The sequence below is a fragment of the Rattus norvegicus genome, chromosome 4, assembly GCF_021556685.1.
Source record: "Rattus norvegicus strain SHRSP/BbbUtx chromosome 4, alternate assembly SHRSP_T2T, whole genome shotgun sequence".
In the NCBI taxonomy this organism is placed as follows: Eukaryota; Metazoa; Chordata; class Mammalia; order Rodentia; family Muridae; genus Rattus; species Rattus norvegicus.
Window position 1 is genome coordinate 175,425,648 of NC_141537.1, and position 17,872 is coordinate 175,443,519.

A 17,872-nucleotide genomic window follows, 5' to 3' on the forward strand; every position below is an offset into this window, starting at 1 on the left:
TAAATGTCCACTATCCCAAGGACTCCGTAAAGTAAATTGCCCTTGTAATAAATGAGGGAGATCGGGAGCCTAGAAATTCACGTTGATAATCCAGTGCATCTTTTTAAGAAGAGGAAAAGGCAAGTTTTTATTTTCTAAACTGTTATATGACTCAGAAGCCTAGGAAGAAAAAAAAAAAAAACAGTAACAAAAAGACCTTAAGTCTGAATCAGTCCCATTTCAGTGGTCCGAGCTCACTCGTGGACCCTCCTTTATTTGGCACGCCACACATCAGAAAAGCCTTTCCCAAAAGCAGTTTTCCAGTTCAACGCCCGGCGTCTCTCTGAGTAGCTCCTGGCTAGGCAGTAGCTGGTGCAAAACCTCACGGGTTCGGAGCCGAGCCCTCCGGGTGGGCGCCGGCGGGACCCGACCCCGGAACCTTCGCGCGGCGCGGGCGGGGCGCGGGGGAGGGCTTTGGCGGGGGCGCGGCGCCGCTTCGCCCAGCCTCCGAGCGAGCGCAGCGCGGGCCGGCGGCCGGCCACGGAGATGCCGAAGGGCGGCGACGCGGGCCGGACTCAGCCGGGGCGGCAGGGAGGGCGCCGCCCGAGGGGGTAGGGCGGCAGCGGGGGCGCGCTCGGGCCGGGCCGCGCGCCCTGCGCTCGGTTCGCTCGCTCGCTCGCTCGCTCGCTCGCGCCCTCCTTCCTCAGCAGCGGCGGCAGCGGCGGCACAAGGCGGCGGCGGCCGGGGAGCAGACATGGCGGCCGACCTGAACCTGGAGTGGATTTGTTCGCTGCCGCGCTCCTGGACGTACGGGATCACTAGGGGCGGCCGCGTCTTCTTCATCAAGTGAGCGGGCGGGGGAGGCGCCGCGGGGCGGCTGGGGTGGGGGGGACGGCGGGAGCGAGCGGGCCGGGGGCCCCGCGGGTCGCCCCTCGCGCGGCTCAGCTCCCGTCCCTTCTCTTCCCTGCAGCGAGGAGGCCAAGAGCACCACCTGGCTGCACCCGGTCACCGGCGAGGCCGTGGTCACCGGGCACCGGCGGCAGAGCACAGGTAGGACGAGCCGGGGCTGCGGCTCGGGGCCACCTGGCGGGGTTAGAGGTGCTCCGGGCTCCGCGCGACTGAGTCCCGGGGCGCCTTTCTTCTCCGCCTTTTCATCTGCACTTGGAGACGGCGCCCTCTTCCTGCGCCCTGGTCCCCATCCCTACCCCGACACCCCCGTAGGATGGGCGACGCCCCTCTATCCCAGATCGCCCCCGTCTCAGCCTCCAGCACCCTTCACGAATTTCTCGCCTGCTCCCCTTTGCTCCCCGTACTCCAGCACCCCCGCGTTGAGACGGTCCCGCATCCTCACCCTGCTCCCCAGAGAACTGCCTTCTGCCAAGCAGCTTCCTCCTCCTCCTCCACCTCCTACTTCTCCTAAGTGGGACTGTGGGTAGGTGACTGATGGAAGAGTTAGGGGTGCTGCAGTGCCCCCCCCCCAACAATGTGATCCAAACGCCGGTGAGTCCCCTCCTGCGACCCGAGGAGCAGCTGGAGTTAGGACACTGGAGCGGCGGGCGCCGCCGCAGCCAGTGATCCCGGCTCAAAAGTCCCCAGTAGCTGCAGCCAAGCTGCACGTACCACCAGCAGGCGGTGGGCGAGCCAGGGCGGTCCCGCATGGGGGCATTCGGGCCCCAGTTCTGCGAGGAAACGCATCTCAGGTTGCTTTGATAGCTTTCTTGAATGCCTAGCTTGAGTTGAGCCAGAGGAGGGCTTGTAGTGGTTTCAGTGCGAGTCCGGCTTTCTTTTGTCATTCTTTGTTTACATTCAACCAACTTGTTTGCTTGAAACGTAACGTGAGTGCACAGACTGGCCCGCCTCTATTCCCGGTGACTGCAAAGGCTTGAGAACAGTTGGGTCGAAGGTGAGGCCGGTTCAGCCGTCCCCTTAGGTACTTTTCTCCCCAACTCTGAGGTTCCCAGAATTTCCTATTAAAGTTGCCAGAAGGGTGAACAAACCTGCCTTTTCTGTTAAACGCTGGAGTTGAGTGAACTGACTAATAATGTGTCCAGATTTGCAAAACTGTGGAGGAGGAAAGGGAAGGCTGCTGCAGCGAGCGTGTGAGGTTACATTTTTAGGGCATTTCTGACTAATAAACCGACATGCTTCCTAACTCCCTGTTCGGTCTTCGGCTTCAGCCTGCTTTGTACACTATATGGCACTTTGATAGCCTCGTTACTTTAGTGGCCATGGACACTATTATTTCATGGAAGACAATATATGATTAAAAGAATTTAACCAAATGTTTTATGGCATTATTTCAGGCTTGTTTGGGTTATGTATGACACGAATGTCTTTGAATTACCCTTACAGATTAAATAGCAGCCACATGCCAGAAATATTTTTTCCTGTGATGTGATTTCACATTTACCTATTTATTTATTCTTGTTTGATTTACTTTGCTTGGGCTCCGGTTTTGTACACACACGGATGCCTTTCCGTTTTGGAGATGTATGATTAAGTCCAGACCACTTGTCATCCTAAGTACCATGTGGCACATAAAGATACAGTCGCTCACTTGAAACTTCACATCTCTTAAGGTCAAGTGTATTGAAACACGTGCGTCAGCCAGTTTCCCACTAACTGAGCGCTTGAGTTCTTTTCATGGTAGATGAAAATCTAGATGTGTTTGGATTGAAAAGTGGGGTTTTGAATTGACAAGATATACCTAAAAAGGCGGGGTTGGGGATTTGGCTCAGTGGTAGAGCGCTTGCCTAGGAAGCGCAAGGCCCTGGGTTCGGTCCCCAGCTCCGAAAAAAAGAAAAAAAGGAAAAAGATATACCTAAAAAGGCAAAATGCTGCCATTTGGGGTTTGTGCCAATCAGTGATGGGTATTTTACAAGGTTTTGAAGACTTTGCCTTTCGGAGTATCAGAGTATAGTCCTTTCCCACCCTGACTACTATTAAAGGGAACAGTTATGTTATTATTATCTTAAATATTGCTGGAACTTTCCTGGTGGCTTTAAATTTGAATTATCACCTTCCAAATTCCAAGTAATGTTATATTGATTGACTAATGATCTTGCCAGCCAAGACTTTGGATGGACACATACTTAAATGAATGTAGCTAATGGTGAAGACAGATAAGAAAGGTTTAAGCTTATTTTGCAATCTCACTGAAGTAATACTAACTATAATGTATATTTTTTAGATTTGCCCACTGGCTGGGAAGAAGCATATACATTTGAAGGCGCAAGATACTATATAAAGTGAGTGAATTTTGATTGCTTCCCTTGGTAACTCAAATGTTGTAATGAACCTGAAGTTGGATACTTGTGAGTCTAGACACAATCATATCTTAAAGTCTATTATACAGTATTAATTATATCCTTTATATGGTTATGAAATTTTGAGGGGGAGGGTAGCCCTTTTCATTCATTATCTTGTTATTTACCTGGGTATTCACGGATTCACAGATTGCAGATTAGGTCACTTTTTACCACGTTAGTTTGCTTGATGTTCAGTAGGCTTCTGTGGTGGGATATTGTCAAGTCTCCTGACTTTAGTTATGTGGTACTTAGAAGTTTTGTGTTTTGGTTATCTGTGATAAGAAAACTATACCTACACATGCACACACACACACACACACACACACACACACATGCACACTCACACACACTCATACATCTGTGTTGTTTTACCATTCCTCCTTGAGAGGTGAGTCCAGCTTAGATGGCAGGTGACAGCCTGAGTTGTTCATAAGCAGCAAAGCTGATGCAAAGCTGAGGCCTGTTCAGAGGAGAGTGAAGCTCGGTGAACTCAGGACGCTGCACGCCTACCCCTGCAATGGCGCTTGTTTATAATTCTGGGTTAGTGTCATTAAAAACATCCCTGATGACGCGTCTCACTAATACCTGCTTGGGGAAGGCTTTGAAAAGAGCTTGAGAGGAAAGATGGCTGACTAATCTGTGAAAACCAGTTCTATGGGCTCCAGAGCAGGTTGCCGTTCTCCTTAAAGTTGGTAGTACTCCACACAAGCGCCCTGCTGGACGTCAGCATTACATAGGGAAGATCTCATGCTACCAGGGGAAAATAAGTTGTTTTGTTTTTGTTTCAAGTTAAAAACTATTTGTAAAAGAGCTTTGCTTTTGTTCTTATAAACATTTTTGGCTAATTTTAAGTGACTGAGTCTTGAAAGAGAATACTTAAGCACAAGATTTAGTAACAAGCTTAGTAGTTTATTAGTAGTCACAGATTCCAAGTTTAAAGGCACATTGGGCCCAGTTGGTTATTTTTACCAAGTGGCGTTTTTTAAGATCACAGCATATTTTCATTAAATTATAATTACTTGAATGGCTTTTTAAGTTTCTGTAGAAAGATGCTTTATGTAAAATGTCAAGGTATATTTATAGGTGCAGTTCCTCTGGCGTGCCACAGCAGGAAAAGCAGAAGTGAGATGTAGGCTTGAGCATCTTCACAGGTGTGGTCCTTCTGGATTAGTTATTATCTGATGATCAAGCCGTACATTGTTAGATGACCTAAAATGAAGGCTTCAGTAAAAGGAAACCATCAAGTATTTTCCCAGCAATTGTTTTCATTCTGAATTTAAATGAGCTCATGTTGCCTTGAAGAGAATGTTTTCTTTTTAGATACAGTGTTGATGTTATAAATAAAGGCATGGTGCTTTGGGCTTCTGTTTTTGTGAGACAGGCTCACTGGGTTTCTCTAGTTGGGCTGGAACTCATGGAGATCTGCCTCCCAAGTGCCAGGATTAAATGTCTGTGCCATCATACCTGGCCATAAAAATGGGTTCTTGATTCTTTCTCATCTATTCAACACACTTTAAATTATTATACATTAAGCTTAGCTGATCTGAAAGTAGACATTAATGTCAATAATATTTTAATTCTTGTGAATGGGTGTACTCTTGCATGATTTTTTTTTCATAGTTCGAAATCGAAAAGTAAAGTAGGCCCACTGTATATGTTTAATTTAGAGCTGAGCTGGTAGACCTTGTTTTAATTTAGAGCTAAGCTGGTAGACCTTGTTTTACTACCTAGCCATTTTGTTGACATTTTCTTTCTTTTTGAATTAGAATTTTGATTACCATGCCTAAGTCACCTTAGGAAAATCAGAACAATATTAGAAAGCTATAAATTAAGGCCATCCTAACATTTGTGGGCTTTAATCCTGTGATAGTAAGAGACAGCCAGTGATTGGTTCGGTAATAACCGTGATTTGTATGGTGAGAGCAATTCATTCAGAACTGGGCACATCTTAGAAATCCATCACACGGGCTGGGGATTTAGCTCAGTGGTAGAGCGCTTGCCTAGGAAGCGCAAGGCCCTGAGTTCGGTCCCCAGCTCCGAAAAAAAGAACCAAAAAAAAAAAAAAAAAAAGAAATCCATCACACACTGAGCTTCTCCAAGGATGTGGACATTCACAAGTAGATGCTGTGCTAATGTGGGTGTACGGCTCCTGTCTTCTAGTGGGGCAGAAGACCCCATCCCTTTATTTGTAGCGCCATCACTAAGATTGGCTGTAATTTCTTAGAAAGTTTCATATACTGGCTCATCCCATATTAGGGATGCTTTCTCATCTTGATGGTGAAGACTGAAATTCATTTTAATGGTGGAAGTAATCAGAGTCGTTGTTTCCCTTTGTCCCCACAAGGAAGGAAGTGACAGGGACACACCTCCAGCACTTAATCTTCTGCTGGTGACAGCCGAGGATCTTCCAAAGGAAAGATAGTTTCCAGGAAGAGAGTGATCAATGTTCTGGACATCATTTCATCTGTTGTTCTGGAAGAAGGGAGGTTATTGATCAAATCAAAGGAAAAGGAGGGATGGAAGAGTGAGCTGTAAACTGGTCTCCCTTGAGAACAGAGAGAGAGAGGCCTGGCCTGGCTCCTACTCAGGTGTTGCGGAGGGTGCCCCCCCGTCAGTGGGGACCTGCAGCACACGTGTGCTCCGAGGGGATGTGTGTGCTCGGAAAGCCTTGCTCTTCTGGGGCGGTGCTGGTGCCTTCCCGGTCACAGTCCAGGGAAGAGCTTCCTCGTTGGATGATACTTCAGTATTGACAGGTGGAGTGGGCAAGTTCTAGGAGCTTCGTGTTAGCTTGACCTTTTAAAACAGTTTGGAGGTCAGTCTTCCAAACCGTAAGTTAGAGAAGCTGGAGAAAACAACTTGTAAATTCCATCCAGAGGGTAAGTTTCTTTGAGTTTTACTCTGAGCATTCTGGGAATTTTCAGTATTGTAGAAAGTAATGAAAGCCGAGCCTGCCAGGAGGAGGTGGTGTGGGAGACCTGGCAGAGCTGAGTGGCCTGAGTGGCCTGGTGCTTCGCTGTGGCCTGGCCCTAAGCTTGAATGGAGAGCAGCCGTAAATGAAGTGTGCAGAGCCAGGGTGCGCTGCCATGCCGTGTGTGTCTGTGCTCACTCTTCCTTCTAAAGCGTGTGAGTGTGCGACCTTCCCTGATGTTGCAAGGAGATCAAGGATAAGTAGTTGTCATGTCAACGATGGTCCTGAGCGGAGGGAGAGTTTGATGCATTTGAACAGGGTCACCAGTTCACTTTGAACACTTTAGAAATCGGTTCTTTTTATTTTTTTTTTCCGGAGCTGGGGACCGAACCCAGGGCCTTGTGCTTGCTAGGCAAGCGCTCTACCACTGAGCCAAATCCCCAACCCCTAGAAATCGGTTCTTTAACACAAGCTTAAAGCTAGGTTTTGAAAAAGGATCATAATAAAGAGAACATTTTATATTTGTGTTCAAAAGGTTAATTTATAAAAATTCCTTATCTTAGAGATAAGTATTGGGCTGGAGAGATGGCTCAGTGGTTAAGAGCACTGACTGCTCTTTCAGAGGTCCTAAGTTCAAACCCCAGCAACCACATGGTGGCTCACAACCAACTGTAATGGGATCCGACGCCCTCTTCTGGTGTGTGTGTGTGTGTGTGTGTGTGTGTGTGTGTGTGTGTGTGTGTGTAGAGACTGACAGTATACACACATATAATAAATAAATGAATCTGTAAAAAAAAAGATGAGTGGTTAAGTCTATGCTTTGACTTGTCTAATGGAAAACTGATTTTCACTTTACCCTAAGGCAGCCTTCAGATTATGCAGTTGTCTTGTATATGTAAATATAGAGTTTGAATATTACCTTTCCATATTGCTTTCTAAAACTTAATTCATGTGATTTATTTTCAAGAGAAAAATGCTAAAAATTATTATAAGTGAATTTATAACTTAAACTATAGCTTTAAATATTCCATATTTTACCCATAATCAAACACAAGCCCACAAAATATAGAAGATAATATTATATACTTGAATGTTATTAAGCTTCATGCTTAAGCCTTGCTAATAGTGCTTAATGACTCTTTAATGACAGGTCACTATTGCTTAAAATGGATGTGGCATTGATTAGTCCTTTGTGCTTCACAGCTTTATGACAGTTTATGTAAAGTGCAAAGCAAACCCTAAAACAGTGCTCTGTGACTGTGAGAACCTGCTGGCCTCTTACAGCCCATCTGGCAGGAATGAGCTCAGACTCCACTTACCTGCACACTGTGTGGTAATGCAGATCCTGGGAGGTAGCTTTTCATACTAATTTCTCCTTAACTGTAAATATGACATCTTTGGAGTATGCAAATGGAACAATATGTAATTTGGGATAATGAGGTTTTGTTCTATCTTCAGTAGACTCTAAAATGTGCTAAGAATCCCCAAATACCTGTGGAGATGGAGTTTCTGGTAGGAGACAGTCATTGCAAGGAATGAGAAGAAAGTAGGAAGACAGGGAATAATCCATGTCCACCGTGAACATTAGAATCACTGACTATATTTAATATGTAAAGTTGTTTTGTATTAAGTGCTGTAGTGCTTATAGTCAAACTTGAAACAACATCTCAGACTGTATTCAGGCTAGCCTGGAACTCTGACTGTGTAGCATAGGATGACTTGTAACTCAAGGTGATGCTCCTGCCTCAGCCTGCTGTGTGCTGGGATTAGAGTGGTTATGGCTGATCAGCCCGTGATCTGCCAGGCTTTGCTTGTGGACCAGAGCATCCTAGAAACCTCGCCAGAGTTGCGCAAGGCCTTTTTGTTTTACGCTTGTGCCAGCAGCACTTCTGAACATACCTAGGAGCTGGCAATGGGGTCACTTGTTGATTCAAAAAAAAAAAAAGAGTGGTTTGTCACTAGAGCAGTGTGATGTTACTGAAAAGTCAGTGACAGGGCTCTGCTTCCTATTTGCCAGGAGAGTTTGGACTGTAACGTGTAGCTCCTTCTGTACGTTGAACACTTCATGCCAGTCCATTAGGTACAACACAGCTATTATCCCTGAAGGAGCTTGTAACATCTTGCGCATACTCCATGCATTAAAATAGGGAAATGTGTAGGGAAAACTGTAATATATCTTCTTACTTTTTTTACTTATACTTTAATTTTATATGTGTATATAAATTTTAGATCCAATCTAAATATCAGCAATTTCTTTTTAATTTTTATTAGGTATGTATGTGTATGACTGCGTTTGTGTGTGTGTTCCATGTGCATGGCCTGGTATCCAGCAAGGTTAGAAGAGGACATCAGTGCTCTCCTGGGACTGAGTTACAGATGATTGTGAGTTGATTGTAGGTCTAGGACTCAAACCTGGGTCCTCAGTAAGAGCAAATGCTCTGGACTGCTGAGCTAACTATCCCAGCTCCCTGTTACTTTCTTGTTCTTTCCATTTCTTGTAGTTTTTATTTGTTCTTTAAACTAATTTCCAAAGAAATTAGTTTATAAGACCTATCTTGTGTAGGCAATGAAGCCTTATTATTAATCACTAGTATTCCAATCAGGTCTATTAGCCAAAATATAATCAAGATGCTGGAGAGATGGCTCAGTGGTCTAAGAGCCCAGGCTGCTCTTTTAGAGGGCCAGGGTTCAAGTCCCACCAACCATATGTCAGCTCACAATTGTCTGTAACTCCAGTCCCAGTAGATATGATACCTTCTCCTACCCTCTGTGGGTACTAGGCACACACGTGGTATACAGACACACATATAGGCGAAATTTCCATACCCTTATCAATAAATAAATAAAGATTAAAGAGAGCAAGGCAGCTAAAAGCAGGTCCTATACTATGTGGTACTCTAACTTGGTTACTTGAAACAAAGGGCTGGAGACATGGTTCAGCGGTTAAGAACTGACTGCTTTTCCAGAGGTCTTGAGTTTAATTCCTAGCAACCACACGGTGGTTCACAACCATGTGTAATGGGATCTGATGCCCTCTTCTGGCGTATCTGAAGAAAACTATAATGTACTCACATAAATAAAGTAAATAAAGATAACTTTTTAAAAAGATGTATTTCCTACTATTAGGCTACTGGACTAGCCCACAGGTCCTTGTTTAACCCACAAAACCTGTTAATTACTATGTGTAGGATCTGATGACCGGTCTTTCCTGTACATTCACTTAGGAGTGCCTGTACTTTCATCCACTCTTGGAGCTTGAGCACATGAAAGTGGGGAATGGAAACCACCCTGCCATCTTTGAATCTAAGGCCTAGTAGGAGAAACAAACATTTAGAACAAAAAGAACAAATAATATAATTTTAAAATAACATCTTCATGAAGGCAGATTTCAGTTTGTTGTGACAGATTAGAAGAGTTTATAATCTAACCATTCAAGGTTCTGTTCCCAGCATTTCCAGCCACATTGAGCTTCTTTGTGGGACACACGATTACAGTCCCCTTCTTTTTAGCCTCAGGACCTCTACTCAGGACCAGGCCTGCTCATTATCCTTTGCCTGTAGTTCTCTTGATAAATACTCGGAATACAGTCAGTCAACTTCTGTGTAAGTATCGTCCATGAGCTAATGCTCACACCCAGTCAATAAGGATTTCTTTTGTATTATTACGACTATTGTTGTTGTTGTTATTGTTATGTTGTTGTTGTATGAGCACCCATGTGGAGGTCAGTGGACAACTTTGTGGACTCAGCTCTCACATTCTCCCTTTTATATGTGTTATGGGCATTGGATTCAGGTTGTCGGGCTTGCATCATCTGTCCATACGTACTTTTACTTGCTGAGCCATCTTTCCCGTCAGCCCAGATGTATTCTCAAAGTAAGTGTGTTTGGGGTGGTGGGAGAATAAAGAGTAAAGGTGGGCTGGAAATGGTGGGAGGGCTGGAGACGGAGCCTGATGTAAACAACCACTGACTATCTTTTCTCATGTGACCTTTTCATTGTGTTTGACAGATACGTGCAAGTTAGGGTTCGTGGTAAAAAGGGTTCTGTATAAATGTGTCAGTTGGAGTTTTGTCAGTTGACAGTAGGAGTTGTCAGTTGGAGTCATAAGAATTTATAAGAGGAAGAGGCAGTTTGGTGAGCTGCTAAGAGGTAAAAGGACTTGAACAAGGTAGGTTTGCAGGTGCAGTGGGATTCAGATCTAAATGACAGGAGGGAGAACTGAGAGGCTTTGGTCTGCTTTATCAGTGAGAAGCACGGGCTGGAGGGGCGCTCCAGCAGGCAGAGCTGGGAGTGCAGTTGGGAGACTTGACTACCCTGGATGTTGGTTGTGTTGTCTGTGTTCGCAGGCATTCTATTTCAGGTGTCATCCAGAGATTTTTAACTCTAGCAGCCCCTGCATTAGACGGGGCAGGCCTGAAATCAGAGGGGAAGACTGGTTTGTTACTCTAATCTAGAAGTTGATTGCTTCAACCAAGTCTGTGACAGAGGGAGTGAAAAGGAAGGAAGGAGGCCATTGATCAAAGATATTAAAGGGGAGTTGACAGCCTTAGGAATCTTGCTGAGCAAGGAGATTGTCAGAGGAAGAGGTCATGCCCTTAGAACAAGGGAATACGTGTGTAGGGAAAAGCCCTGGGTGGATATACTAACGATGGTTTGGTTTTCTGAGTTGTTGAGAGAACACAGTGATATTTTAAGTGGCTAAAATCTGGCCTTCATGAGAGACTTCAGTTACATCAAGCAAACATATTTCTCCATTCTCAGTCAAATCCCAGACCATGCTAAGAATTTCGTATTCATCTATCTCTATTTCTTCAGCGTATACTGGGGCTGAGTGTCATGATTTATACTGGCAATTATAGCACTGGAAGCAAAGTCAGGCCTCTGCAAGTTCAAGGCCAGCCCAGTCTACACAAGATCCTGTCTAAAAACAAAAAAAGTTGCCCTAAACAAATATGGGTGAGGGGTAGAATAGGAGCTGGGACAGGGTTTTAAACTCATAAAGCCTGCTCCCTAGGACATGTTTCTCTAGTGAATGGGGCTGGCTGAGACTACAGCCTCAAATGCATGCCTTATAGGGACATTTTGCATTCAAGCCGTCACATGACTTATTAAATTGTCGTATTAAGTAAGGCTGGAGATATGAATGTAGCAGTTAAAAAGATGTACTGTTCTTCTGGAAGATGTTGGTTCTGGTCCCAGCACCCGTGTCAGCCAGCTCACAACAGCCACAACCTGTCCTGGAGAGTCAACCTTTGTTTTCTTCAGAAGGCACTTGAACACACATGTGCTTGTACACATACTCAGGCATAAATATACAATTAAGTTTAATATGTTTTAAAAGTACATGTTAGGCTGAAGGAAGAGAAAAAACCCACTTGTGCAACACTGTCTTCGCTCACTCCAGACAACAGATACTGTGGGAAGGGATCTTGCTCACCGCTGCATTCAGTTCCTTACCCCTTTCTATTTTAATACTATTTTTAATAGTATTAGATTCATATTTGTTGATAACATGAATGACTTTGCTCATAGCACTATACTTAATTTTATGCTGTCCACAGACTTTGTCCTTTGGGATTTTGTAAAATTTAACATTCTTTTTATGTGACATTTACCTACTGTGAATTGGTAAATCACCTCTTACCCCAAGTTTGGTTTGTATGATTGTGCTCAGGCTGTGGGGAAGGGTTCGGGAATCTGTTCAGAAATCTGAAATATAACCCACTCCTCATAAAACCAAAATGATGGAGGGACTTGCGTGGCCTCTTGGGAGACACCCATTACATACCCAGAGCTTGCCCTTGACAGTCTCATTTCTATTAAAACTGCTTGCAGTTCAAGTTTGAGAGGAGCCACTGTAGTTTCTGGAAAGCAAGGCAGTGGAGAGTCTTCTGCAATGAGGAGTATGGACAAAGCAGCTGTAGAACAGGTCATGATGTAAGGAAAACAGTGGGCCTAGCAGAAGCCTGAGGGAAACAGGAAGTAGTCTTCTTGGCTGGAGCCCATAGACAGCTCTGGTCTACTTTAGAGTAGCCTCCAGCTATTTGAGACTTTTGTTCTGAAGTGGCCAGTAAGTACAGAAGCACCCAATCAAATCCTTGTGGTATTAGCACTTTGAAACCAGCCGTGGTCTCAGAATTGTGCAGTGTTCATGTGTGATGGACAATTGGATGTGTGAAATGAATTAAGCACAGACAGTAAGAAAAAAGCTTTTTATCCCTCTAAAGCCGTTTGCCTTAACACCACAGGGTACAATTTATTGTGCCTTCCCCATCTTTCAGGTGCTTCTTGTCCATGTCAGTGACCCAGAGCCAGATGCCTTAGCTCTAGGGTTCTCTCCTGCCTTTCTTTTTTTTTTTTTTTTTTTTTGGTTCTGTTTTTTCGGAGGAGCTGGGGACTGAACCCAGGGCCTTGCGCTTCCTAGGCAAGCGCTCTACCACTGAGCTAAATCCCCAACCCCCTCTCCTGCCTTTCTTGACTGCTGAAGGTTTCTTTCATCCAAACCAAAGAGTGGTTGCCTGTTTTTCTGGATAACAGTCTTTTGTTTTTAACCTCAAAGGTTTAGGTTCCTTTTTAGTCAAACAAACATTGAGTCACATGCTCATTCCCGAGCTAGATGCTTGGCCACTAGTCTCCATTGCCTCCTCTTGCTGGAGCTGAGGTGCTGATGTTGGCAAGCCTCCTGGAAGTGCCATTAGAGGAGAGGCAGGCCTAATCATCATCACGAGAAGTTGTACAGAAGGCTAAAGTCTCAGTGGCTGGCCTCTCCTCCCATGTGAGGGGATAGGGCAAAGCAAGATAGTACGTGGCTTGTGGGTAAATGTCATCAGTGTAGATGCAGCTTTAGTGTGTGTTATGTCTTAGAGTAAACTCTTCCATGTACTATGCACGGTTGAGGGTAATGGGACGCCATTCAGTGACATAGACTGAGTTTACAGTGTGGGGATTTGTTTAAGAAACATCTGTGATTTAGAAATAAAAATCAATTTAGCTGGTAAATACCCAGATCTTTAAACAGTAAAGGAGCTGTCGTGTGTGAAGATACAAGGCAGGAGCTAGCCTGAGTGTCTTCCCGGGTGAAGAGTAAAAGGCCTTGCAGTGTACCGTGCAGCACAGGACTGCAGAGCAGCAGCAAACTGCAGGTGCTGTACATGGAAACGCAGATGGGACATTAGGCAAGGTGACTTTGGACAGAGGTGTTGCTGACATTTGAAAAAAATAGACCTTTTCAAAATGAATAGATTGTGAGTAAAGGAAGTCTGTAGGAAAGACAAAGTCGTAGAGTCCCTCATCGTTCATAAAATAAATAAAAGTGGGGACTGCAGCTGGGATTGATCTTTGGGTGTGAAGCGTTTAAATGTCTTAACGTCACACTGCAAAGATTCTGGAAATAATGTGCTCCTGGGGCTCCGACCACCGATGGCTTGAGTAGGGTGGGACGTGAGAGCTGTAGGTCGTAGGTCGTAGGCCAAGCGGGGTCACATTCCTTTGGAATCCCCTCCTTTCTGCCTCCATCTTGTACTCACAGGGCAGCCCAGAGGGTGGGAAGCAGGTCAGGCCTGGCCATTGTAGCCACTGATCCTCAGCTGCTTTCCCAAATGAGTAGGCAGTGTGGCAGCAGGCGCGCCATGCTGATTAGGGCTGCTTTCAGATCTGATCACTTAGCTCTTGGAAGGTTGGAGAAGGGGCTTAAAACAGACAGAAAGCCCTTGTCAAGTCAGAAAATATTTCCTAGAAGTAACACAGAAATTTCTAGAAGAATGATTGTAAAAAAGTAAAGAGCTGCATATGTGCAGGAGACCCTGGTCCTTTTGGCCACACAGCTCATCTACGGTAGGCCTGGTTTTAGAGGATCAGGTTGGCCTCCCTCTGCTGTGTCAGAAGTGACGTTGAGCCTACATGTGGCTTATTTGCTTTGTTAGAGCGGATTTCACAAAAAGAAGCTATGACTTTGAAGCTAGCTATATAATTGGTGAGAGAAATAAAATCTTCTGACAGTTCTCCGTCCTGTCTTAGTAGGATGGTTTTGTCTGGCTTTCTTCTTTGGTGTGATGGGAGAAGACTGACCTTAAGTATTTTAGTTATGGATTTCTGTTTCTCAAAAGTATTCATGGGGAAAGGTTAGCAGGGTAGAATAGATGGGAAGAATTAGAGCTTGCCCCGGCAGCTATCACTGTATCACACCATAGAGAAACTCAGGAAGTGACACTGAGGCAGGCAGAGCTCTGTGAGCTTGAGACCAGCCTAGGTTGTCTACATAACCTGTTCTAGACCAGCCAAGGCGACATAGATCATTTCAGGAGGAAAAAAACAAAAGACAGTGAGTGACTACTGTGTGTGATTCTGCATGCATCCTTGGGGCAATCCGGAGTTGTTCTTGTTTCTTCTGGGCCTGCCCCTCTCTGTGAAGAGAAAGGTGAAAGGTGTTCTTGATACTGGCTGCTTCTGGACTGCCGTCATTGGTCTCTATTTGCAGTTCTGTTTTCTGCAGTATTCTTACATCTGTGGTCAGCAGTAGTATGAAAATATTAAATGAAAAGTATCAGAAATAAACATTACATGCATTTTGAACTCTACGGTATTTTGAGTAGTGTGATAACATTTTGTGCCATCCTGACCAGGACATGAGTCAATTTGCATACAGTATTCATGCTGTAGGCTACCTATTTAACAGTGTCTTAGTTATGAGATCACCTCTATGGTATCAGTGTCTGTATTCAAGTAACTCACACTAAATTATAATATCTACCTCATTCTCTTTATTTTATTTCTTTAGGCATTGTACTATCTCATCATATAAAAATAGTAACTGAAGAAAACTAAAATATTTTGAGGGAGTGAGACCATATTTCACATAGCTTTAATAAATTATCCTAGATGTGCACATGTGTCCACACACACACACAGAAGCGCACAGTCTATGCAGGTAGTAATACCCACTGGGAAGTCTCTGGAGATGTGCCTGCTATGGGTAAAGGGTCCTCCTGTGTCTGGGATTATGAGAATGACTTAGCTCTTCGCAGGTGGTCTCTGATCCTCTAGCAGGCCAACCCAGCCTCCCTGTCTCGTAAAGAAAGGCATGCAAGGGCTGGAGAGAGGGCTCAGCGATGGAGAGCATTGGTATTTCTTCTAGATGACCTAGGTTCAGTTCCTAGCACCTACAATGGTGGCTCACAAAGCATCTATAACTCTAGCCCAAGGGATCCAACACACTCTTCTGTCTTTGTGGGCACCAGACATTCATATAGTGCACGGATGCAGACAAAACACCCACACACATTTTTTTTTTAATTGCAAAGAAAAAGCGTTCAACTAAATGAGTGCACTCACGCGTCTCCTGAAGCTAGTTCTGGAGTAGTGTGGCCTGACCGCTCTCACTTGTTAGCCAGTGGTGGTCTGCCTCACTGGTAGCTCAGACTCAGGGTTGTGGGTGAAGTAGATTGCATCTTTGATGAGAGCAAACTCATACTACAAAGCTGTAGATTCAGAGGGAAAGAAAAAAATGGAATGCTTCAAATCCAAAAGCATATGCAGAAAAATATTATTGACACCCCCCCATTTCAAATACAGGATTAAACTGGAGAGTGATCTCACTGCTGATCCTGTCTTCTTTTACATAGAAAATTAAATGTGGCCTTGTGTTTTTATTAAAAGTTAATCTCTAAGTCAGATAGAGTATAGTTATGATCTTTTGCTGCTGTGTGTAGTTGACTTGGTAGTCTCAGCAGGGCCAGAGTGGTCCTCAGTTCTTCTCCGAGGTCTAGAGGAGCTGCGTGAGTTTCATTGAGTTTAAAGACAGGTCTCTAGAAGATAAGCTCAGAGCTCTGCCCACACCTACAATCTAGCATGGTGACCAGGCGCCTGCTGTCATTTTAACCCAGTTCTATTTCCCTGTAAGCGTGTTTCCTCAGATTAAGGTTTTGTTCACTCTTTGTTGTTTTTGTCTGGTTATGTGAGCTTCACATGAATGGAGATATCTGGTCCTTGTTATCACTAAATTCCCAAACCTTTTCTCTCTTTATGGGATTTTTACCATATAACTTACTAAAATACCACATGTAAAAACCCATGTCTTTATTACACTATAGGCACTCATTGGCTCTTAATTCATCATGAGGGAGGTCTGGGAGCTTGGAGAAAATACATAGTTGAATCCATAATTGTTTACTGCACAAATACAATAAAAATTAGGCAATCTGAAGAAGGTGGAGGAGGACAAGTCTGTTCACAGTTAGACTTCATACTTGGAAGGCAGGGTGAGGAGCAAAAGGAAGTCTAATGGATGGGAGTAGAGTTTCTCCCAAGACCGGAGAAGCTACACAGGGCATGTAGGTAAGCACGCCTGCTGGAGGGTGGGTGGAATGTGCGCTCACTGGAATTGGGGTTCTTCTGTGCCAGTTATGGGTGTAACCGGGTCCTAAAGAAGAGGATGTGGTTGGTAGCTGGACGAACTGAGAGAGTTCAGTAAGACTGCTCGTGTCTCAGGAGAAAGTCATTGAGAGGTCAGATGTTGAGGTGATGCCCTACAGGGACATGGGACAGTGTGTTAGTGAATGGAAATGCTCTGTAGCTGGTTTTCTTATAGGCTATAGAGAAAATACAAGCTCTGTAGGGCTAAAGTGGGGTCAGAGGGCAAACAGGGAGGATCAGGGACAATGGAGATGGGCATTAATTGATCTATAGATTCTTAGAGAAAGGATACCCTTAGGCTAATGTCTCATTTGTTAAAGGTGGAGGCCTTCCCAGAAGACTATCATCCTAGTTGGTGTTCAGGTAGATATACATGAACTTTTCGTGCTAAGACTAATTATATACAGCCTGCTACACTGGCTAAATGGGTAGTAAAGTCTGCAAGGGAATAAGTTCCTTTGTAAACAGTATAGTAATTACTGGTAATACATACATACATACACACACACACACACACACACACACACACACACACACCTCTTCCTTTATACTTTAAATCATCTTTAGTCTGCCTAGACACCTAATAGAATAGAAATGTGCATGAATTGCCTCCTACCCCTTAGTGGCTAAGGGCAAATGACTAGAAAGCTTGTATGTGTTCAGTAAGACACAGTCATCACAGGCCTATGATGTAGTCTATGAACGAGACTTGAGGACACGCAGACAAGTGCCGTTGTATGTGTTCAGTAGACACAGCCATCACAGGCCTATGATGTAGTCTATGTATGAGACTTGAGGACACGCAGACAAGTGCCGTTGTATGTGTTCAGTAGACACAGCCATCACAGGCCTATGATGTAGTCTATGAATGAGACTTGAGGACACGCAGACAAGTGCCGTTGAGACCGAGCATCCGGGAAAGATGGTGGCTACACACTGGGGTCTGTTCCATCCCTTCCTTTGATGGCCTCCGTTTCTTGATCTCTGTGTGGCGATTCCAAAGCCTCTTTTTAGATGCTTTGGCTTTTCCCTTGATGCTTTCTGTCCACAGTTGATAAATATGTGGGTATGACATATGTATGTAGAAGACTGACTCTATATTCATTTAAGATTATTCATATTTTCTCTGTGGGGTTTTTGTTGTAATTTTTTTTAAACTAGAAATGGCATTTCCCAAATGTGAACTATTTGAATATGCCAAACATTAATAACATGTACAAGTACTGAAGGAGATAGTTTAACTAATTCATATAATTCTAGTATTAAAT

General features: G+C 44.4%; 1 protein-coding gene across 50 annotated transcripts in view; it reads left to right on the top strand.

The window, feature by feature from the left end:
* The first annotated feature begins 522 nt into the window (after positions 1-522).
* Plekha5 (pleckstrin homology domain containing A5) overlaps positions 523-17,872 on the top strand; it is a 169,595-nt gene continuing 152,245 nt past the window's right edge. For 49 of the 50 annotated variants that reach the window (XR_015685263.1, XR_015685266.1, XR_015685264.1 and 46 more), the window contains exons 1-3: positions 523-825; positions 950-1,029; positions 3,170-3,227. Coding sequence is in view for 36 of the 50 variants with exons in the window: in XM_087655920.1 (XP_087512046.1) it covers positions 734-825; positions 950-1,029; positions 3,170-3,227 (230 nt within the window). In the remaining 14 variants the exon portion in view is untranslated. The remainder of the gene's footprint in view (positions 826-949; positions 1,030-3,169; positions 3,228-17,872) is intronic. The other variant, NM_139340.3, reaches the window with a different exon arrangement.